This window comes from Desmodus rotundus, chromosome 2 (assembly GCF_022682495.2).
Source record: "Desmodus rotundus isolate HL8 chromosome 2, HLdesRot8A.1, whole genome shotgun sequence".
In the NCBI taxonomy this organism is placed as follows: Eukaryota; Metazoa; Chordata; class Mammalia; order Chiroptera; family Phyllostomidae; genus Desmodus; species Desmodus rotundus.
Window position 1 is genome coordinate 62,150,945 of NC_071388.1, and position 25,459 is coordinate 62,176,403.

Consider the following 25,459-nt stretch of genomic DNA (forward strand, 5'->3'; position numbering starts at 1 on the left):
TGTTTTTCCTATCAACCTCATCCTGGGAAGGCCCTTCAGAAATGTTTGACACCTCTGCCAACATCCTTTTAATCATGCTTAAATTTTCCTATTCCACATAAGGCCCAGGTAAGTACAAAAAAGAGCTCACTCGTTATGAAGGACTGCATTCTTTCTTTCCAAAGCAATGGAGCGAGTAGATAGTAAATACGTTTGGATCCAGAATCTTCCTCAGAATGTGACCGTGAGGGAGATGACCAATTTATTTTACCTGTTTCTGTTTACACGCTTTTGAGGAGGGCAGAAAGGATTAGATAAAAAAAAGCTGAAGAAAGGTAGAGAGAAAATAGAATTCTGAGTTAAATATGAACTTACAACTTTAAAGTTAGACATAAAATTTTAAATTCATTATTTACAAAATCAGCATCATATGAACTTTTCTCACTTCTTTAATGTTTTCAAATTAAAAGTTGAATATAAATTGATTATTGTTTCTAAACTAATGGGTAAACTGTGAGTTTGTTTCATGTATCCCATTAATATATTTGATAAACATTATTTTCTATATAGGTACACATTAATAACTATCTTAGAATTTAATATAGTTTATCTCGACAAGACAAATTATTCTTCTAAAAGTATCTATTTCAATAACATGATTTTAAAAGAGCAATTTTGAAAGCGGTAACATCATAAATTTGGCAGTTATCATTATAGAGCAATTGATTACTTTAAAGTACATAAATGCATAATTCATGCATTGTGGCTCACTGATTAAAGGGATAAGTGACCATGTAGATAATACTAAGATGCAGACAGGTTTCAAATAATGGCCAGAATGTTTCGGCCATGCTAATTTACTTCAGGCACTAGAGACCAAACAAGTTTGATTTGATTTGCTTTCTCCCACCTCCTCTCTGTCCAGAGGCAGCCTTGTACCCAGATGTTAATTATAACCACACCTTGTGATCACTGATGTTTTCATAAACACAATTGCAAAAGCCTGACTTAGGGAGCTCTTTGTATTTCCATGGCGACACACACAAACAAATGACAAATGTGCTCCCCTGAAAGGGTGATTAGCACGGCCCTGGTAGAATCTGTGTTGGTATGCAAAAGTTTGCTTGCAGCCTTCATGGCGGGTTCATGCAGGCGCCAGAAATGCCCAAATGAGCTGACTTCCACAGCGAAGAGATCTGCAATACTGAAAATTTGCCCTGCCTGTGTTATTGTTGGGGATAAAATAGTACACTCGGTGTTGTTCTTCTAATAAATATTTCAGACCCTTTTATGAATAATTAGTACAGACACAATCCCCTTTTAATGTCATGAGGTGAAGTGAAGGGAAAATAAAATACCTTTTAAGGTCTGTGTCTTTCCCTACTATATTGCTGGAATCCTCCTCTAGCCACACAATAGATTAACTACCCTCTGTGCATACTCTGTTTTGCTCAGCCCTTAACATTCTAAAGCGGGACTAAAGCAGTCGTTTTCTGCGGTGGCTCCTGGGCGGTTTTCAAGCCCAGTACTATCCACCCAAGTGGCAGTGACACCGGCTTTCACTGAAGCCTTATTACTCTTAAAAGAGCAATTTGGTTGGTTGCACGGCTATTAGGATCACACAGCAGCCTGAAAGCTGTCAGTACAACTGCTGCTCATCTTTTTCACACAATCCTGACATCTTTTCTCTTTTCTGCCGGACACAGACATTACCGTTTTATCATTTTCAATCAAGCTCCCCCAGACCACTGAGGAATAGATTCCCACGGACAGCCAGGTGGAGATCGAAACTATTTGCTAGCTCGTGGAGCGGCAGCAGTGCTGACTGCGCCCTGAAAGCAGCCGGATCCGTGAGAAATGTAGCTTGGCTCAGGGCTACTCCAGGGAGCTGCTCCTTCAGCTGCTAAAGATGGCAAAACAACACCTACCTCAGGCTTTTCAATGATTAATGCTATTTCAATAACCGGGCGGGAAGAGGATGTGAGAAATCTTGTGAAATTAACTTGTGGAAATGTTATCATCAGAGAAAGTGGGGAAAATTACTAGACTTGAACTTCTCTTCGTTTTGATGCTCTTTTTCTCTGGACCAACTCTGAGTAAGCTGACCCGGACTCCCTGGAAAGGAAAGCCTTGGAAAGGGGGTGAGTGATGAAAGTTTGTGTTAAAGGTCTAATAGAGTTTGCGAGGCTTATCAGTGGGCAGCTGAAGGTAGGGGGCTGCTCTGTTTGAAATCAGGTGCTTATTTCAGGAAAGAGACTTTCTGGTGCAGGTGGCTAGGAGGAAGACTTTTTCTCTGTTATTGAGATAAATATGTTTCTGCAATTTTTGGTTTTCTGGGTTATCAGAGCATTACAATATTTTTCCCCAGTAGAAGGATATAGGGCCAGATGCATGCTGCTCTAGTTCAAGGATATGTTTGGTATTCTTAAGAAGCTGCACTATTTAAAAAAAGAAGTGAGTCTGAATATGTTAGATCTTTGAATTGTTAGCAGATTTTGTGAAATAATCAGAGGGATGTGTGAGAAGGAGAATGTTATGAAATGCAGTGCCACCAACACTGATTTTCTGGCTGGCTATATCAGTGTTGATGTGCTAATAAAGATAAATTGCATTAACTTTATTGAAAAAAAATCTGTTGAATGAGACCAAGCCTTTCAGTACTTTGGCGTGCTATAATCCATTTCTTCTGCTGTTGAAAAATCATGATGAGACAGAATTTTTAGTACCTTGCAACCGCCTTTTTAGAAAGTTCAGTTGATGTTGTTTTTCCTTAATGTCATTTGTTTCTACTAAACACAAGTTATCAGGGTATCTTGTGCTGTGAATGCTATAAGCCAAAATGATGCTGCAGAAACACCCACAAGAGACTTTCTGGGCAGTGTTTGCCTGTTTGGGGAAAAATCTTGATGGGAGCTATCTGAGGATTTTGCTTTGCAGAAGCATTCTTTTCACCTAATATTTTTTCTTCTCAGCTCTAAAAAGGTTTCCTGGGTCTCTCCACCTTTTCTTTACTGTCAACGTTATGATGCAAGGTTAAAGAGAAGCATGCACATCAACAAGAAGTTTTAATAATTTATCACAGCATCTCAGCAGGATTTTCTAAACACACGAGCTCCTTCAATTTGATCTTTGTGGTTTTTTTTTCCTTTTGTGGCCTTTAAGATATTACAAATCTTCCACCTACTGTACCTTCAAGGGGAAAGTTCCAACAGGCCCTTAGCTTAGATGTTTGGTGCAAATGCACCCTCAAGGAGTGAAGCTGCAAATTAATTTTGGGCCTTGTAAATTCTATCACCACATTACTGTCATTCCTAGTGTTATCAGTGATTTTTTTTCTTGCAAACTGCAAGCTGCTATTTACGTTAGCCTGCATGGCAGCATTTTGGTAGCTTGGGATCTAGAAATATATGGTGTTATTGACTCTAGGGGATGTCAGGAGCCTTAACTTGTACCTCCTATATAAATTTTTCAAAGACAGTCAGCACTTCTAGCATGTGATGTATTATTTCCCGCGATAAACTTTAGCAGTAAGAGTTTGGAGCTCTAGCTACCCAGTGAGAAAGTTACATAGCTGCAAAATTTTAGAAAAATTGTTAACCTAGTCAGAAGGTTTCTTTCAAAATGCTTGCGTGTGTTCCTAGTCATTTTATTCATTCTGCACAGCTTTAAATACAGATGCACTGGATTTTATGTGTAAATCAGTTCTGAAATGTTTCGTCTTTGAACACATGACCACTTTTTCCAATGTACTCTAACTAGCTCAGCTAGAAATTTGCTAGCTTGCTGTACAACGATGATATGACTCAGTCAAGTTCAGGAATAGGCAATTACAGCAACATATTTCATTTATTGTCAAAAAAGTCCTGTGTATTTTAGAAAGGTCAGGTGAGTTATTGGAAAACTTTAAATGTGTTGACTGTTCTTTGCATTAAAATTATTCCATTTTAATGCCACTTTTTGTCAATGTATATGCATTGCATAGGTCTTTTCTACAGATTCTGAGTTCCTACAAAGTAGCCCTACCTTGATATGTGTACGTATATGTTTAAATATTTATTTATTCATGAGCTTGGCTACTTGATGGTTGTGTGTTATGTTTCTGATAGGTTGTAAAATGCTGTTAATTTGGGTTGTCATGTTATGCAGCCTTTTTAAACATATTTTTATAATTTTTCAACATTATTTTATCTTCTGGGGAAGTAAGAGTCTTTTTTATTATTTTGTAGAATACCTAGCAGAAGTATATGTATGTGTGTGGGGGGGTGGTGGTAGTGAATGTGGCTGCTTACGTTAAACACAATGGTCAGACGCAAAGAGGAACAACGTTTAAAACACAGAATTTAAAGGTTCCTTTAACTATTCCTAATTTGCTTTAAAACGGATGCTCTATTTCTAAATACCCTGGAAAAAATAATAATAACAAAACAATAAAAGTTTCCTTGTGAAGTAGTTTTTTTGAACTCACATTGCCTGCGTGCATTAGTCTGATTGAGCAGCTGTCGACGTCCATATGGCGACCTGCCCACACTGACAATTTCCGTTTTGTTGTATTAACAGAAATCGCCATCTGAGAGAAGTGTTATTGGGATGGGTCTAGGGAGTGGTAGCATCATAGATCCGTGAGTAGCTGGGGCCCATGAGGAGTGAAACATGCAGTGTGTGGCTGGACAGCTCAAAAGAAGTATTTGTAAGCTGACTTGTTAGAACATTTGGGAGAAATGCTGACTTTTATTGGGTACCAAAGGATTTTTAAGCTCATCAATGAACATGAATCACACATATAGGTTAATAGGCCTGCAACTTTTCCTTAACCACATGCTTTTCTATTTAATCACAATGTAAAAACTCTTTAAGGGAAGGCAGGTGTCTCCTCTGATTAGTTCACAGCAGTGTAAGTGATTAGAAGTTTGTATTCATGATAAACTAACCAGAAATCCTAAATATACTGCTGAAATCACCTTCATCAGGATGAATGGACCTAATTGTTTTGCATTCTATTACTCTCACTGGGAACAATGTCTAAAAGACATAAACAGCCCCATTCCAATAAGCATAACTTTATCAAGGTTTACATTACAGATGATCAATATTTGTAACAGAAAATGGGTTTAAAATATGTATATTTTTAAAAGTTACTCATATTAGAAATTAGGATTTAAGCTACATTTTGATATTTATATCTGCTATATAGCTGCATAGCTGCTATTAAAAGTGGAAATGGAAGGTACATAAAGTATAACTAGAAAAGCAGGTGTCAAAGATTTAAAAGAGGAAGGCCAGCACTAAGGGTGACTAAGGGTGATAGTCAAAACATCAAGTGCCTTGTACAATATAAACCGTGACCAACCAGAGCAGCCACTGATCACACTAAGAGGAGGGACCGATCCTGACTGTCACTGATACTTCACCCACTCTTCCAGTTGACTTTGACTCTACTTAAATCCCCTGGAAGAGGCTGTTGAGTTCATTCACACTTCTCAGTTGTGACATAAGTTAAACTATGTCAATAGAGCATGAGGTCATCAGAACTTTTGACAATTCAGAAAATACTTTCACAGTAGTCAGACTTTCTTCCTTGTATGAATTACAGCAGCCAGTTTCCATGTCTGTCTTTGCTGAATACAGAAAACCTCTCTGGCCATTATCTCACCCCTCTCTCTGAATAGTCAGGACGCATTACGATCACATACTATCACTTCATATTGTCTCATGGTGCGTTGAATCCCTGCCGTGGAGTACTCAGAGTGGCACTTTGGACTTTACGTCATAATTTGCATGGTCCCATATAATATGTTGAAAATTATTTAGATTTTTTTTTTGTTTTGAAATCTGCTGAAGCTTTTTTTTTACCTTAAAAGTTAACAAAAATCTTAACTATGTGCTAGCTTCTACTACTTATAAGACCATTTTTACAATATTGCTTCTGACATCTTTTCTAGTTGTCTGAGCTAGTAAAACGTTTACTTTCTTTTGGTAAGTACCTCACACAATCCAGAATCTTACAGCATAAGTGTTTTTTATTAATAACATTTGAATATTGAAGATTTTGTCTTTCACAAACAACAAAAAAAATAAAATTTTTTGGTTTGAAGAAATATAAATGTATCATTTAGTCTTTGTTGCTTTTCCCGGAATGCCCCTTCACTGCTATACCAGCCCACCAGATCAAATGCACCTCAACCACACTCTGAAAGCATCATTCCATCCTTTCAATGACTCGGGCCTTTCATTTAGATCAGGAGATATTTATCAGTCTTTACAGTACTTTATTGTTATGTGTATCTATTTTTTATTTTGTTTACTACTTAGTAAGTTATTTGGGGAGAAATTCTGTCTTTGATCCATGTATTTAACATTCAGTCTTGTACATAATAGATGCTCGATAATTTGATGAATAAACAAAATATACAAAAATTAGACTGGTTATAAAATACTCACTCTATGACTTTAGGTGTTAATTACATATTTCTTACTTCTGAGTTACATAACTTACCTTTCTAATGTTGAGAGTTGATTTTTATCACTACACTTTACTACGTTATTTAAATTTCAGGCTTAGTTATAGAAAATATGAATGTATTTATAGTATTACAAAACTTGGGAAATTCTGGCAGACGCATATAGGAAGTAGTGCAGTATGGATTAAAAGCAACGTTGTTCAAAAGTAATTTATAATGTGAGATCGTGAATCTGTAACTGAATTGTATGAATATTCATGCAAAATGTAGCATGTTCTTTGTGGTGTGTATAATTACTATTTCTGTTTTTCATTTTTTTAAATTATTTAACCTCTATCTATATGCAATAAATAGAGTTAAAACCTTATTTGTCCTACAACTGAAGAATAAATTCCAAAATTAAGTTGGAAATAAGTATGTCTTTACTATGGTCAAAAGATTATCTGAGTATTATTTAGATCAAGAAATCAGGGAGTATGCTTAACAATTATATGAAAATTTGTTGTAAAATTTGCTCATATTCTCTAGTATTGTTGAAAAAACAGCATTTGATAAATTTAGCAAAATGCATGTGGAACTTTGATAAGAAAAATTAGTTTTTGTGAATAATGGACTTTTCTTAGTCTTAGAATTTATGGCTTGAATATATCTTATCCCACAGTCACTTTGTCTTTTATTCCAATTCATTGTTTTTCTTTTAAATTCAAATTATATTTTAGTTATCTATTTATTATTATATAATGTGTTTGTTGCCATGTGATAAAAAACACCCCAAGATTTTATGTAATATTTACCTAAAATACATTTTTTATTAGATGACAAATGGAGGAAAAGTTGAAAAAACATTCAAAGTATTCTTTATATTAGAGAATAGATTTTAAAAGTTTTTTTATTTTAACTTACAAACAGAAAAATACTTTTATCAAAAATGGGGAAAGTCATTGCCCAGGAAGCGGAGTGCTGCTCCATTTTACAAATGTAATTTGGGGATTTGTAGAGCCTTTATCAGGTCAGATTGCACCCACCGTGAAAAGTGTGATGCGTGGATACACGGATGCACGCCACCGGCATCAGGTGGATGTGGAAGTTTGTATATGGGTGTGTCTGTCAATTCCACCCCTCTCCTCCGCAGAGAGTGGACTCAGCACCAAATCACACACACAAATAACTTTGCCCAGAAACTCAAAGGGAAATGAAGATTTTTGAAGAAACTATTTACTTTAAAAAGGTGAAATGGTGAAAAGGTGGAATTGACAGTAATGGAATGCCCTGGGTACTTGTGGGCGTCCATGAATCCTTGGGTAAGATTGTGTCAGCACTTCCATTATAAGCTGTATTTTCAAAGGCTTTACAACTGAGCCATAAAATTTTTGCTTCGGGATGTATCGTGGCTAACATTTTCTTTTTTTAAATTTAAATCTTCAACCTTCAAAGTTATTTGAGTGTAAAAACATGAAAAGTAAAATATAGTTATATTCACAGGCTTTGTTATTTATAAAAGAATTAGATTTTGAAAATAACAATTTAAGAAGCAATGAGAGTTTATAATAAGGTCTGTTTAAGTCAATTGAAGATTATGTGAATTAAATAGTCACCTTAATCAGTCAAGACTGGGGATTTTTTATCTGGTATAGATTTTTTTTTTTTTTAAGAAACCAAGGTCATCCAAATGAGAGGTAATATTTTTCTGAAAAGGGAAGAAAATAAGCACATTCCATTCGAGGACCATTATGTCTTCGGAGACCAGACTTTCATGGGGGCCTATGGCTTCATCTAAAATTGTCTTTCCGCCACTTAGCCACACTAGGCCTCGGGATTTCCTTTACCTAGGAGTAGAATTTAAGAAAAGTAACTGAAGAATCACAATTTTATAGTTATAATGTTAAAATCAAATCGAAGTTCAAAAGTTGCTTATTAAAGACTAAAAATGATACACAACTTCATGAAAGAAAGGAAAAGCAGCTTTTTTACTGATTTCGTGCTGGGTTTTAAAAGCCATTTATTGAGTAGGTATTTAAATGTAGTCTACCAAAGACACTGAAAAATACTGTTATATGTACAGATTTCTACCCTCTAGGAACTTGTGACCCATATATAATTCTGAGGACTTTTATTTTGGTGGGGGTGAGGAGAAAGGATGTATCTCTTCCCTTTAACTGGCATGTCTCCAACTAAGGTAAGTGACTGTAATGTTAAAAACAAAACAGAACAAAAGTTGGACTTGGTGCTATTTCAGGAGGGAAAATTTGCAAATATCCAAATAATATTCTGAAGGTATCTTTGTACAAATTTTACCTCAATTTATGGTAAAATTGGGTAAGCCCCATTGACTCTGTTTTACAAGTCACTTTTTAACTTCTGGATGGTTTATAACGACCTTTACGATTATCTTGTCTTTCCCATTTGCACACCTTCTTAAAAAATGAGAAAGCAACGGTCGTTCACAGTAAAAATAGCATTCATATTTGTGTTTGTGTGATATTTCAAAGTAACTTTAGCTATCGGATAGCTGTGTCAGTTCACTTTAAAATATAAATTTCAAATGATCTGTTTGGGATCTTTGGTTTGAGGAGTGGCGTAGTGATATACATGGTCTAGCGAACACTCTATCTCCCAGGATAAGAAGGAAAAGCAGCTGTTCTTGATCGTAAGGAGAAAGTACTTGTGAACCAACTACTTTCTAAGCAGGGTGTGGTTTCTACTCAACAGATTAGGTTGCAACCTAGTCCAGTTGGCTGTGAAAACATCCTCCTACACATCAAATTGAGCCTACCCCGTGTGCTTCAGCTTCCATTTTGTAACGGGATTCTTTTGTAGATATTAATGGTGTGTTATCCAATCACCAGTAGTATGCAGAAACAATAAAAAAAACTTTGTATACACTTGCTCATAATATTTATTAAAATAGCTCCATTTAAGATTCCATCTTTGTACAAAATGCTAAATTACTAAGACTATATTCTTACATAGAGAAAATATTTGCCTGGTATTATTCAGGAAAATGTAAAGGTTTAATGAGTTAATTCAGCACGGCTAATTTAGAGCTCTTGATATGTTGCCAGAATAAGTTTAGAAATTAATTCTTTCTGTCAATTTATGAAGAGTTCACCACATCGACTCTTAGGATAGACCTTACATATGCTTGGTAAAGTCCCTGTCATGTCAATGTCAAGGCTCTGCCATCAAAGAAGTAGTTTATCAAGCTGGGCAAAGTCCAAGATTATGTTTTGGAGACAGGGGCACATCACAAAATCTCTAATGTAATAGTTGGCAGCTAATAAAGGATGTATTTGAGGGCAATCCGGAATGTAGCTGAATTGCCTTCCACAATCCGCAGGGGCCTAAGACTTGCTGCTGGCAGACTAGTACAGATTTTCACTTCCCCAACAGAACGTGCCACTCCTGTTGAGGGACTGCACGGGCCAGTGCGGAGGCTCGTGCAGGGATTTGGGGCTGAGGCTGTGGACTGCCAAGCGTGGTGACTTAAACTGGATGCTGTGTTCGGTAGAGAACTTTGCTAATCACATATTTCCACTCAAGGCCCTCAAAGGGTTATGACAATAATTTGTACACGCAAAGTGAAACAACATGTATTATGTATTTTTTATTTTATTTTTAGAAAAAAATTGTATGTACATCAACTATATCCTCATACTCTGCTTACACAATAGGAAACCTAAATATATATACATTCATTTATTCAAAAAAATATTTATTGAATATCCCCCAGAGAAACATAACTTAAATGGTAAAGATATATGTGGAAAAATAATTAGTACAATACATGAATTGTAAATTATGCCTCTAGTATTTTTAAGGTTTTAGGTAGCTAAATATTTAAAAGATATTTCAAATGATAATAACTACAATAAACAAGGACAAAGTGATATGGAGCTATATGCTGTATAGTTCCCTCCCCTCCCCTCCCCTCCCCTCCCCTCCCATTTCCGTCTCTTCCTTTCCCTTCCCTGTTTCTTAAACACATACTCTGCACTAGGCTCTGTGTTATATCATTTCTTTAAATTTCATGGCATAATGCTTGTATCAACCCTACCTGAAAGGTACTGTTATTTTTATCATCCCCATTTGTCATATGAGAGTAACAATTTGACTACAGTTATCAAGTTGTATATTTTTGAGCCAGGTACCCAACCCAGGCAATCAGTGTGATACAGTTGGGGGATTGTCAAGTAATCAGCCTGATGCTGATGAGCATCATGTTGAGAATTAATGGGAAATAGCAGAACCAGTTAAGTACAGCTTTGAAAATCAGGCAGAGTGAACTAAAATTTATAGAATTGGAAACGAGGGGCTGTTGTAGGACTTAGTAAGACAAGTCTTATATGATGACTGACTGCAATATTTGGGAACAACACATGGTGCCTATTACCTGGGTATTTTGCAGATAACCATCACCCTGTAGAATGCATGGCTCATTACATTTGGAAGATATACATTTTAATCACTTAAAAACAAAAGCAGTGACACAGAATCATCCTCTAGAGTAAAAATTCAGGCTGCGATGTTGGTCTTCTCACTGGGAGGAGTTTAATGTATATGTCGCCGTTATTGAAAGTTTTCACTGAAAACTGGTTGCCTTCTATCAACTTCATGTGTGTTGTGCAAATCAAGTCGTCTTCTCAGTGGTTTACTTGACAGTTCAGAATACTTCCTATCAGAATTATTAAGTGATCTGTATTACAACTGTAATAAATCAATCTCTGTATGTACCTGCCTATATAACATATATAGGTAAATATATATGACCATATCCTATATATGAACAGTTCATCTTTTATAATTATTACATTTAATTATATAGTATAAATTATGTGTTTATGTAATTCATACCTTTTAAAATAAGCCTTATAGACATACAAAAATGTAACTTGAAGCCTCAATATACACTTTCTAAAAAGAGCTGTTCATATCATAATTAAATTATTGGATAATCTTTAAGATTTACTTTTATAATTTTAAATGTCTTATGACTATATTTGAAAGCATTATTTTGTTCATCTGTTTGAAGGATCTAGGCAAGTGAATGGACATATTGGTTAAGTACATAATTTTAGGAGTGGTAGCTTATTTTTCAAAAGAAAAAAATTTAACAGAATAATTTTAAAGGCATGACATGAAGATACTGGAAGTCAGTTTTACTTATAAGTGTCACCTACTTTCAATTAGATCTGACTAGGTTATCAAGAACTAAATGATCAATAGAACTGAGAAGATCCACTCCTATGTATCCTACTGTATCTTAGATTCTTATAATTCTGATTACAAAATATTGGCTCTAATATCTTGTAGATACACTTAAACACAACTTTATGGTGCATCAGCTCACATTTGCTAAACATATTTGACAATTTCCTGAACAAATAACAGAGAAATCAAGTTTCTCCCCACTCTGCCATTTATTAGCTATATGCTCTGTGGGGAGTTGACTTCTATAATGTCCAGTATTCTCACAGCACTATTTTGTGTGTAATGTATAAGACAATATGCCTACAGGTACTGAAAGTGGTTTTTAATAAATATTTTCTCCATTTACTCGATTACTTTATCTATTATTATCAACACACACACACACACACACACACACTGAAGTGTAACCGCTAACATTTCCTGGGCACTGCTTGTGTGCCAGCACTGTGTAAATGCATTCCGTGCATAACCTTATTTAATCCTGTGTCTACATTTCAGGCCCTACTTTTCCTCTTTACAACTCAGAAAGCCAAATCTGTTTTTTTCCCTCCTCACTCTTCATTTGAATTCATCAATCTGTATTTTAGGCTCATTAAATATGTAAAAATGTTAGATCTGTGTGTGCGTGTATATATATATACACACACACATATATATGTATATATGTATTATTTTTAGTCAAATAAAATGTGATCATTACTTAATATGTCAATAAGTAAAATACTAATATCACATCAGGTTTAAAATAAAGAGAAGTGTGTCCATGATTAAGAAGACATTTGTGAAATATTGATAGTGGAAAAAAAAGAAAAATATTATATATTTAGGAAATCCAAGAAGATATGCTTAGGTGGCATGTAGTTGATCATTCTCATTTAGTATATATAAAATTGGAGTATTTACAAGGGCAAAATTGGAATTGAACGAGCCAGGTCCAAAACCAGATGGCAAGAAAAAGTTTCAAGCTGTTTCGTTTGGAGATTGATTTTAAGATTTCCACGTGCTGCATTACATTATAAGTTCAAATTAATTTTAAACTTTTATTTTTCATACATATCTTTATGATGCCTAGTACATGTTTGTTGTCTGTCTTGTTGCCAGTGAATCTAAAATCAGCACCAGACAGCTTTTCACTCTACAATAAATGCACACAGAATAGCACTTAACTGTGTGCGCTTTGTATTCCTCTCAATAAAAGTTTTATGAGACAAGAAGCTTTTTCTACTTTAGGGTCACTGTTAGTTTGAATAATACATAAACATGGAAGAACAGAAGTTCTATTGAGGATTGCAACATAGTTTTAATAAAATTATCTGTCATTATCACAATTGATGAGTTTGTTCTACCATTAAACTTCGTATCATACTAAACATGTCTTACAGTTTCTTCCTCTCATCAGAACATAATTTAAAGGGAGAAACTGAAGGAGAAAACATGGGTGGTACCTTGAGGTATTAAGAGTCAAACACTCTGAAGAAAAAAAGAGGTCCCTTCTTTACCCTCAAAAACCACAAGGGATAAATAAAATGCTACCGCGACATGACACGATGCTCTTCTTGAACTGAAGCTACCTGCTTTTTTTCCACTCAGGACTCAGTTCATAGAGTTGCTTATGTATACCTTAAATGCATTATTTTAAAAAAAATGTACAACTACTCAATGGATGCTTTTTAAATGTCCCCTAAATGGGTATGATTGGAAATTAGCAGAAAAATAAATGGGATTTTCTCTCTCATTTAACCAATTGACAATTGCTTCAGTCCTTTAAATTGACTAACAGCATGTTAGCTGTAGGTTGGTTATTGGAGGCGGGGCTTTAAGTAATTTACAGTGTTTGTAGATTTAAAATCTTGCCTCAATGTCCAGGTGAGTATGGACATTTTAAAGTACATGAAAATAAGAGTCTTTAATTAATAAAATAAAGTTTGTTTGATTTCAAGTGAAACCTTTCCTTTTCCACAATGTTCTCCCCTACCCCTCAATCTATGTGAGGAGAAAAAGAAAACACTCACAAGTGTAATTTTTCTGTTATCTGCTATGGTCTGAGAATGCGGTTTTCTGATAAGTGAATTTTTAATGTGAATGGAAAATCACAAAAGACCAAGTCTATGATATAATCTCAATATACTCTTAAATGCAACATTTTATTTAATATTATACTGCAAACTTGCATATTTTTGTATTTTAGGATATATCACAGAGGCTCAAGGTCTTTGTTATGAATATCAACTATTATAGTATCAAAGCCAAAAAGAAACCGGTTAGCAGAATTTCAGTCATTATATTGTAAACTGAGTTTACTGTTTTTTATTTATGCATTTTAGATATGTAAATAATTAATGAAATCATGAATATTTTGAGTGGGACGTCTGCGCATGCCATTCTTTCCCACTATGCCCCCTAGTTTGAATTCAATAGTCACATAAATGCTGCCTTCCAAGTGTGTGGAGTGTCGGGGTCAGTCTGCAGCAGTACGTGGAGGGTGACCGCAGCCTGCGTGCGACACACCTTTGTCTGTGTGTCAGCCTCCAGGCCAAATCAGTTCACGCCGGGCATTTCTCTCCTGCTTATTCATGAATGCCACTCAAGGCACAAAGATGTTATTATAAAAATGTTTCAAAATTATTTGTTTTAATATTGTTAACAATCATGTTCCTATGAAATTACTTAATATTACAACAATTGAGAAGATGTTGGAAAGGAAGCGTTATTGTTCCTTGGTCAGAAAGGAATGGCATTAGCTTGAATAACTATGCTAATAAAATCTGTGTGGCTTTAAAGCATGATCAGTCAGAGTATTATTTGGGATTCAATTATCTTGAGCTGAGAATACTGTAGAAAATACGTTTCTAACAAGTTGAGAAATGAACACTGAGTCTTTAAAGATAATTTCAGAAACATTGGTAACTAAGAAAAAAGCATGCTGAAAAATGTGAAAAAATACTTCTGTGCTGAAGTTTTGTGATACTGAATATTTTATTCCGCATATTCTGGAAATTCCTGATCTTGGCAAATAAGAGTTCTTTCTGAGTTTTAGTAGTTATCATAGCAGTTCAGCAGAGGTCAGTTCTTATGTAAACTTAAAGCTCAGATCAATTAATTTTTCATTTAAACAGTAATACATGGTCAATGTAGAAATGCTGGAACCAGGGAGAAAACCATTTAAGAGAACCCAAATTACTATAACCCCTCCCCCTGAGAATAATCACTTTAATTTCACCCAGTACTTTTGAATGCCAAGAAAAATATGTAAAATATGTATCCACCCACATATACATAAACATAGTGGTAAACAGGTACATTATATTACATAATAAAATATGTATCTGTGTTTAATGCAGAATATATATAGAATTATTATCTTATATGTATAATTTTGCATCATATATTCTTTTACTTAAATTTAGATTATGTCCAAGTTGCAATGTTATTCTGCTGCAAATACCTTTGAGCACTAATCTGATCATTCCCTTGGCAGAGTTTCTAGGAGTAGGGTTGTCGTCACAAAAGGTATGATTGTCTTAAGGTTCTTGACTCATAATGAGGAAGAGCACAGCGTGAAGGAGTATAGCTCACACACTGCATGAAATTGTATTTGCATGACTAATGAGATGCACTTTTAATAGTATAAAAATATTGTTCTTTTCAATTCTATATGCAAATACAGGATTCCCTCATTTTAAACAAAATATAGTTTATTAGTAGGAAACTTGAATTATATATACATTAATTAGCTATACATAACTTATATTTTTTGAATTACCTTTCAATTTACTATTAGAAGCACATAGTGTTGTCAATTTTCTCTTCCATTTAAGTACATGAAAAACATGCATTTAAATTTAAGAATGATGTTCACCATTGTCACAATTCAATATCACAAAAAGCAGAAATTTATTGAAAATCATTCCTTGATTCTTCTAACTAGTATTTCATATAAATCTTTTATATATTTGAAGTAGATGATGATGGCCAGAGCCCAGCATGAAAAAAAAATCTAGCTTGCATAAACATAAACACTTTAGATTAATGTTGATTGGCTTAACCCTCACTGGCCTCATTTTATGTTAAAAATATCCTAATTTAAGCAGAAAAAGTGATGTGAAGGTGAAGAAAAATGTAACTGCGTATTTTGGCCATATTCATGTAATATACAGAATTTAGAAAGGAAATGGTCTGGATGTCATCCAGTTTGAAACAGTGGAATAAGGAACACACAGGCAGTAGTGAATAGGGCGTTGAAAAGTTTGCAGAACTCTTTTGAATGAAGAGTGTTCTAAAAACTATAAGTGATTAGCCTGAAAAAATGAAGAATAAGCTAATTTTTTTCAGAGTCACAGGGAAGGATGGAAAAGAAGGTTGTCTGTTACTTCAAAGGGAAGGGGAAGAGATGCCCTAGATGCATAAATTTGTGTTCCAAAAGAAAAGAAAGAAGAAAGGAATAAAGAAAGGAAAATAAAATGTTATTAACTGATGCTTTAAGAGGTCCCTTATTTTAGATAAATATAAAAAATAATGCCCGGAAGGTTATAATTATCTGAAAATGGCAGGTCTGTCTTCCGGTCATCCGGAGTACATGTTGTCACTAGAAGTTTGAGGAGAGCATGCAGGACTACCTGTTAAGATGGATCATCTCTTTGTTCCAACTCTTAGGCTGTATGGTTATAGGAAATGAAAATAAAGCATCATTTTGCTGAATATGCTGTTAAATCATTTAAAAATATTCCTCTATGTATTAATTGTAGTAATTGGAATTTTTGCTAACAATTGAACATTATATTTTTAAAATTATTTTGAGACATTTTCTCTAAACTAGTATGTTTTGTGCTATAAATGTGTGATTTTATTTTAATGAAGTATGCAATTAGTTGTCATAGAATACCCTCAACCTCATAAAGAATGGCAATGAGTAAAAGACCCCAAAAGAGGTGACTAAGCAAGAATGCAGATTACTTTGTCAGAACGTCATATTTCCCCAAAGTAGAAAAAAGACTCTGGATCAGAGTAAGTCAGTTAACAAACTACACACGCATAGCACAGTATGGCAAACACAAGGGTTTGGGTGTGGTAGTTCAGTTTCCCTTACCTGCAAGCCCCACAGAGCCACACAACAAGGCCAGATGATACTGTAGCGAAGGGACCCAGGTCTGGGGACTCGGCATCTTTTAAAGAAAACAGCAAATACACTGTTCTCCTACCAAGGGAAATAAGTCCTCGTAGTATAGTCATCTTTATTCTTTTTTGTTGTTGTTGTTGACACTATTACAAACGTCCCCATCCCCCCCTTTGTCTGCCTCCACCCAACTTCCACCCTCTCCCGCCCCCTCCGTTTCCTCTAGCCATTGCCACACTGTTGTCTGCATCTATGGATTCTTCGGGTTACGCATACATGTGCTTTGGCTGACCCCTCCACCTTCTTTCATCCAGCTCCTCTCTCTCCTCCTCTCTGACACTGTCAGTCTATTCCACATGCCCATGCCTCTGTTTCTATTTTGTTCGTCAGTTTATTTTGTTCTGTAGATTACCTGTATACATGAGATCATATGTAAGGTAGTCTGCTTGACCTCCTTTGCTTATGCAACTTGCTGCAGGAGCAGCTCAGAGTCAGGAGACATTTTGCTTTGTGCTTTGCCAGACTCAGCAAGGACTACCAAGAAATGGGGTTCATGGTAGACTGTTGTCTAAAAAATTAACAGAAACTTTTAATCCAGTAAAAGATCAAACAAACCAACCAACCAAAAAAAAACCTTTTCCTCAGGTTAAACACTTAGTTCGAATTGGGGAGGAAAAATTTTCCACTCTGTAGTCTTTCTTTCCAAATCCTCTTCAAAGTTCTTTTGATTTGCGTTTGCAGGAACAGTAGTTCTTTATTTCAAATGTCCTGTTTAGATTTCCTGTGACTACACTGGAGCATTTTCAAAGGTCTAACTAGCAAGAGAATCTGGCTTTCAGCCATCCAAATTTTCACGCAAAATATATGTACACTTAGAAAACCTTTATCTAAATACTAAATGTAAAAGATAGTACTTTTAAAAAATGTCAGTGTCAACATTTTCATATATCTGTGTAGGGTTTTGTTTTGTGTATTATCCTCATCCAAGGACATGCTTATTGATTTTAGAAAGGGGAAGGGAGGGAGAGAGAAACATTGAGCCATTGCCCCTCATACACACCCTGGCTAGGAACAGAAGTCAAAATTTAGGTATGTCCTCTGACTGGGAATCGAACTTGCAACCTTCAGTTTACCAGATGATGCTCTCACCAAATGAGCCACACTGGCTAGAGCTCTGTGTAGGTATTGAAAAATGATTGTAGAGCAACAGACCACAAATAAGAATTGTAATGCCACTGAGAGTGGCACTATGGAGTAGAAGAAAAAAATTGCACGATTGTATATAATTCAAGCACCTTATAGTCTAAGGAAGAATACGAAGTAAAACAGAATTATGCATATTTGGAGAAGAGATAGAAATAAGCCCAATTAATTGCAGACAAACAAAGTTCATAACTAATCAACATGATAGGAATAATCAATGTGACAGAGGACTAAAGGGGATTCATTAATATTAGAAAGGTAGGCTTGATTATGAATATTTTGCAAGAAGTGTTTTTTGTAGCACAGAAAAACATTTCTTGATAGTGTAATCATCATGCCTGTGTGAGTATATAAGCATTCAACTATGCTATTTTAATTTTTGTTCTTTTTGTGGTGTCTTAATATTTAGTTTTATATCAGATGTGAATGGAAATGACATTTCCCTTCCATTCTGCTTAAATAAAAACATATTTTAAAAAATAATTATGTTGAATTTTTTTAGTCAGAATCTAAATACAAGCCTCATTCTTATAACATTTAAAAATATAATAAAAGACCATCCTTAAGAGTCATTTGTGTAAAGAACCAAGGTCTGAATTTCAATGGCCCATCCTCATAGAAATTCTATTTTGGATGACTAGATTCTATCGATTCATTTTGATAATACATATAAATGAAAATACCAAATGTCTTTCGCTTTGTCAGTGAAAAAGTGTTTGGGCTTAATAAATGGTCCAGTGATGTCTATTTGGAAGCTTCACGACATATTAAAGCAGTTGATGAGGTACAATTTGTTGTGGGGTCACATCTGATTGATGGTTTACTATCTACCACAGCCTCATCTGCTGTGATATTCCCATAATAAATGTTCATCGCGAGACAGTGCTAAATGCGTTCTATCTAAATCATTCGTTACCTACAACAAGTTTCAGTATATATGAATCAAATTTTGTTTATAGTTGCCTTCAATAGTATTTATCATTTAGAAGCTTTTCTACACTTCAAATGGAATAACTAAGGTATAGGTTTTTGAACAAGTGTTTTGAGTCCATGGGTGATTATGTACTAGGAAATCAGTCACAAAGTACTATTAAGCAAGTTTTCTTAAGAATAAACTTAAAATGTGATTTTGTAAGTGTTTTAGTTTCTAAACATAGAAGTTATGTATTTTCATAGTATGCTTTTCTTGGAAAACAATTAAAGGGAATATTGAATATAACAATTTCTTATATTAGGAATCTTGCTCCCAGATATTAGAAATTATATGTATATTAAAATATATATATAGTGTGTGTATGTATACATACATAGAGAGAGAGTCACTCCAGCAGCTTTGACTCTGAAACTGTCTTTCAGGCACAAGCTCCTATGTTTTATATCTCACCTCCTTTTACTGCTACTAAGTCTAGCCTTGATCCCATCTCATTTTATTTTTTGAGGTTTTTCACCCCCATTTGACTATTATTTTCTTTAGGGCACTAGATTTCTTGTTGCTTGGTTTCAACCCCATGATTTGACATTATCAGCCCATATTTAATATTTATTGATATCCAAGCATCTCTGCATAAACTGCCCTGTGTCAAAATCCTGTCTGCATGCTCATAGTAAGGAAACACATCCAATGTTTTTGTTTATTTAAATAACATCTGGATTATTTAAACAAATAGAATATTTGATGCCATTTATACATTGCCTAGACCATGAAAACTCTTGAGAATATCTTAATCACTACAAAAGTAGAAATAGAAAGCATAGATTTATATTTTGATTCATTCATTTCTAATGTGAATAGCAAGACTAGAAGTTATCTTTGTGTTTCATGAATGAAGAAATTTCGGGACAAATTAATCCCTTGTCCTTTGCCCACACACAGTCACTTCATAAGAGGGACTTTAGGTTTGAACTAGAGGAGGCGGCTGTGCTAATGCTATACAATACTGGTTTGGTTCATATTTTCTACAAATTGTGTATATACTCGTACATGTGTGTCGAGGTGTTGTATGACCTCAAATTAAGGCCATCTCACGTCTGTTCATTTATTTGGAGCAAAATAGTATTTTACAAAGATAGTATAAATTACTCTACAATTTTTGATTAGTAATACAAAATTTTAAGGAGAATATTACCAAAAATTTCAAATGGGTTTGCCCTCTTATATTTTCAAACTGCTCAATTCCATGGAATCACAATTTATTTAGTCTTCTGGGATTTATCTCTTGCACAGAATTAAAGAAAAACATTTCCAGTCGTCTTTTCTTGTAGACAGTATAATCTTGATGGATAAAAGCTATTTACAAGTTTCTGAAACTATCACTTTAATTTGATTTTTGAATGGGATGAGGGGAAAAATCTTTACCTTCTAGTCAAGGAGTATAATTTAATACTTTCCCCCTCTTTATGCCACATGAAATATATATTTTTGTCTTGAAAATATATTTAGTTCACTTCAGATGATAGTTCCATAATGAACATAGCAAAGCATCGCACTGGATATCAAATCAAAATATGTTACATAACAGAAGGAAGTTGCGAGCTGAGTAGGGAATTCTGTGTGTTTTTTGTTGTTGTGGAGTGAAATGGTTTTCCAACTTCAGTGTCTATTCAGATCCCTCGGAGGGCTTGAGAAAACACAGTGCTAGGCCCCATCCCCATAGTTTCTAATTCCGCAGGTCTGAAGTGAGACCCAAGAGCTTGCTTTTACTGACTATAACAAATTTGCAGGTGATGTTCATGCTGCTGGTCCTGGGGCCCCACTTTAAGGACTAATGGTATATTAGAGTTCGTCTCTGAGTAAAAAGAGTCTTTATAAAAATCCCGGCATTACCACATAAGATCCCTATGACCTTGGCGAGGTTATATAACCTCTCTGGGACCAGTGTTTCAAAGTTTGTAAAATGAGAAACTCGGTACCTGCCTGAGAAGGTAAGTGGCTGTGATCGCTGAGATACTGTAGAGAGGCTGCCAACAGCAATGCCTGGCACATGTTAGCTTTGCAATGATTCTTAACTGTCTCACCCATCTGCAGACACCCCGCTGTCAAGGTTCTCATGCTGAGTAAATGAATAGAAAAAAGGAAAAAACCTCAATTTTCTCTGTCTAGAACTCAGTAATTAAAACATATATATACTCATACACAATGCACTCAATAAACCTTATTGATTATCTCATATGTAGCGAGTATCACTCAATTATTGGGGATATAATAATGAACAGACCTGACTGCTTATCTTGAGAAGCTTAAAGTCTACTTCAATAATCGCTATAATGAGTTGTTTATAGAGGAAGGCATTCAATCAGAATGGCTTCTTTTGTTACTCAGGATTTAGCCCAAATATTACCTCCTGAAAAAGAAATCTCTCTCTACTAACCACAAAATTTAAAGAAGCCTACTCCCTCACCCACAACTCCAGTTTTGTTTTGTTTTGTTTGGGGTCTGAAAATCTTTTTTTTATGTTTGCTATTTTGTTTGTTCAAATCTGTGTGTGTGTGTGTTTTCTCACAAGTACTTGACTATGACAGAGAAAGGCTCTGTTTTCTTTTATTTATCACTGAATTCCAGCCCCCTTAAATGTTTGAATGTAGATGGTTGTCAATATATATTTATTGAACAAATAAATGAATGAAAGTCTATTTAGGAAAATCTACTTATGTTTCACAAGGGAGAAAGCATTTGAACCAAACACCCAAGTGGGAGAAAGGCATCTTAAGTTGAAGAAAACACTAAGAGTTAAGACATTGAAAGGAAAGTGTAATAGCTTTTCTTTAATGTTCTATAAAAACCTGGTTATTCTGAGAGACACATGAGGAAGTGTGAGCAAGAGTTATACCAGCATTACCAGAGGAATGTATTAACCTCTACACAATGGAGAAAATTGAAGAATAAAGGAAAATGATCAGTGGACATCTTAGCGTAGGTATTTCTAGTAACTAATGGATTGTTGAACCAAACTGAGTGCTTAAATACAGCATGTGGAAGCTCACTTTGATGACACAAAAAATACATAAGTTGCCTTGATAATCTCATTGTAATGTTAGGAGAATTAATGACATATTAAAGGTGGGAGCTACTGATGAAAAACATCATTTTAAAGGTTAATTTTTATAATTATTAAAATTATGCTTATTATTTATTAGGGTTATTTGGAATATATAATCTAAAACATTAACATGTAAAAGTATACAGATGATTTTTGGATGCTTTTCTTCCACCCCTTTTACTGTGCTTTTTACATTTAAAATCATATTATAAAATTAATTTTATATCCATTTAAAAAGTTATAACAATGTCTTTCCATATCAAAGATAAAACTTGTAATAGCCACATTATACTCCATTGCATGGGGGTATTGTACTTTACGTAAATGTTCTTCTCTTGAATACTTACATTGAATCCCATGTAAATATAGGATGTATTCATATCAGGTAGGAGATCACTTGAATGTATGTAATAGAGACACTGAATGGAGCAGCTTAAATGGAATACTTACATCTCTTTCATTAAAATGTTTGAAAGAATAATTGACTATATGCTGGAAGCCATCATGTATTTAGTTTCTTTCAGTGTTACTGGTAAATAATAAGCTAGAATGTTGCCCTCATGGACCTGGTACAAAATGGTCCATGGTAGTTCAAGATTACTACGAAAGTAATGACTTAATGCAGAAATTCTACACATTTTCATTCATTTCCTGTACAATGTATTCATACAGCCACCTTAGTCAAGTGGAGAAATGCAGTCTATTTTGGGGGGTGATTTTTGGGGGGGAGGAGGAGACCCAGTGTCCAGCTGAAGACAAGTTTCCCACTCCAGCCAGGACACTTTCCTAGAGACAGCTCGTGGAAGTCATTGAATTAAAGGAGCTATTAAATTTACTTTTGAAGAACATATGGTAATTTTATTTAAAATGTATCTGTTATTTTGTTTAAATGAGGTACTTTAACATATTTTGTTGATTATTTAATTCTTGACTTGTATTAAGTTCAGTGAAAGACATAATATTTAAGAAAAAATTCTGGTCTGTAGCATTGTTTAAATTATTTTGGGCCAGAACTGCTTTAAGATTAGAGACAAATTTACTGCTAAATTCATAATATAAGTACATTAAAGTAGTCCAAGAGATTTTCTTTCTTCTGAATCAGAATATTTAACAGAAAAATTGATACTTAACAAGATTTTTTTCTTTAATCGATTACATATATACTTAATTAATAACTGATTAAGATGTAAGTCAAATTCTCAAAGTTAATGTTTGGGGTTTTTTAAAAGATTTTATTTATTTATTTATATTTAGAGAGAGGGAAAAGGGGGGAGAAAGAAAGGGAGAGAAACATATATGTGTGGTTGCCTCTTGCGTGCCTGCACTAGGGACCTGGCCCCCAACCCAGGCATGTGTCCTGACTGGTAATTGAACCAGCTGATGTGAACACTGACCTGCAGTGTCCACAACGTTGTGGCTGGGATGAGACAGATTCACAAGGACCACTGAGTCCAGGGTGGGAAAAGGGACAGCACGGCCACTCTCAGGGGGGAAGGCCGCCAACCCTTGCCTTGACAGGCTTTTATTGCATTTCTGGGCACATTATGTTGAGGATGGTCCTCATTTATTATGCACAGGTTAGCTATAGGTGGTTACCTTTCACAGAAAACAAAGGAGAGGGTGTTGCTAATTACATCAAAAAGGGAGGATATTTGCAAATGTAAAGGGAAAAGTGGATGAACTGGTTACACTCATCCTTGGAAGGTTTAGCATAGATTTTAGGAAGTTACTTTAAAGATATGCAGTTAAGAGTGAGGGAGTTTTAGCAAAAAGCAAGTCTCAAAGTGGCCTAGGTACAATGCAGGCCTGATTCCCCATGGGAGAACCTATCCATAGGTGTGGGTCCTGTGTGCTGGACCTTGCTTTCCACTGAACTTTCCGGTGGGAGCTGGGCCCACGCCACGCAGAACGGTCTCCTGTAACCAGCTACCCTTTGATTCTCAGGCCGGTACTTAATCCACTGAGCCACACCAGCCAGGGGCTAATATTTGGGATTATAATTTCTTAAAATAGAATGATAAGAAGTTAGTTGATATAATTAAATAATACAATATTACACAATCACTCTTTTCTGGGGCTTGCTAGAGAAAAAAATGCAATTGTGTGTATCAAGCATGTTCCTAGCTATACTATTTAAAAATTGAGCAACAGATGTTTTATTTTTAGTAGGATCCTGTCTAATTTGGAGGATCTAAAGTGGATCTTTCATTTTGTAATACTTTTTTAAGAGAAATGTTACTTTCACAGTCATATGGAGATGTTCAGAGATTTCCCATATACTCCCCACCCCCATACATGCATAAACTGTCTCATGATTGACATCATTCTCCAGAGTGATACTTTTGTTAAAAATGATCGACTTACATCCACACATCATTATAAACAAAAGTCCATTGACGTTCACTGTTCCTATTATACATTCTATGGCAGCGGTCCCCAACCTTTTTGGTACCACCAACTGTTTGTGGAAGAGGCGGGTAGGGGGCATGGGCGGGTGGATGGAGAGGGGATGGGAATGGGAGAAACAGGAGGCAGAGCTCAGGTAAGCTTGCTAGCCCCACTGGTGGAGCAGAGGTGGATCTCAGGTGAGCTTCACTCCCTCACTGTGGATGGTGGGGGGAGAGACAGGGGTCAAACCTGGAGCTCAGGTGAGCTTTGTTGCGGCCCCAGGGGTTGGGGACCCCTGTTCTATGGGTTAGATGAATGCATAATGGCAAGTATCAATCATTAAATTATCACATAGAGTATTTTAATTGGTCTAAAAATTAACAATCCTCTATGCTACATCTATCCACCCCTTCTACATGCCCAAACCTTGGCAACCACTGCCCTCTTTACTTGTCCCTATTGTTTTACGTTGTCTGGAATGTCATATAGTTGGAATCACACAGTATGTAGCCTTTTCCTTATTTCACTTACTAGTATGAACCTAAGGTCCCTCCATGTACTTTCAGATCTTTCAATTTTTAAACATTTGCCTTTATTAGGTTGTTAGCCTCTGAAAACATGGTCAATACCTATCGTCTTCCCTATTCCATCTCCCTTGTCCCACCACACATTCTTTATAACACCGGTGGCAGAATCTCGAGTTAAATAAAGAAAACACTTCTGCATATACCAGAAAACCTTTAAGAACTCCTCCCTGCTGTAACAACGTGAAAAGATTTTCAGAGTCATTTTGAATTCAATTGCTAGATCCATAGAGGCTGTAAAAAAAACAATGGGTACTGCTAAAAATGGGGATAGTTAATAGATTGAAAATTAACCTTTCTTTAAGTGCTTAGTGAAAATCTTCCATCAATACCAAAAACCCTTGTCTTGTATTTGTTTTTGGCATAGTTGGGCATCACAGTAATTTGTGTCTGTTTTGTAAAATTCTCCCTAGAATAGGAAAACCTCAGTACATGCTGCATGCATAGAAGTCATGGCCATAATGGTTAGGGTGTGGAAGATAACAGTAA

The 25,459-nt window shown here is 35.3% G+C and overlaps 1 protein-coding gene across 8 annotated transcripts in view; it reads left to right on the plus strand.

The window, feature by feature from the left end:
- The first annotated feature begins 1,589 nt into the window (after positions 1 to 1,589).
- Positions 1,590 to 25,459, plus strand: part of ROBO2 (roundabout guidance receptor 2) — a 1,283,870-nt gene continuing 1,260,000 nt past the window's right edge. For 4 of the 8 annotated variants that reach the window (XM_071220606.1, XM_071220604.1, XM_071220607.1 and 1 more), the window contains exon 1: positions 1,590 to 2,120. In XM_071220606.1, coding sequence (XP_071076707.1) covers positions 1,991 to 2,120 — 130 coding nt within the window. In that variant the 5' untranslated portion in view covers positions 1,590 to 1,990. The remainder of the gene's footprint in view (positions 2,121 to 25,459) is intronic. The other 4 variants (XM_071220605.1, XM_071220609.1, XM_071220602.1 and 1 more) reach the window with 3 other exon arrangements.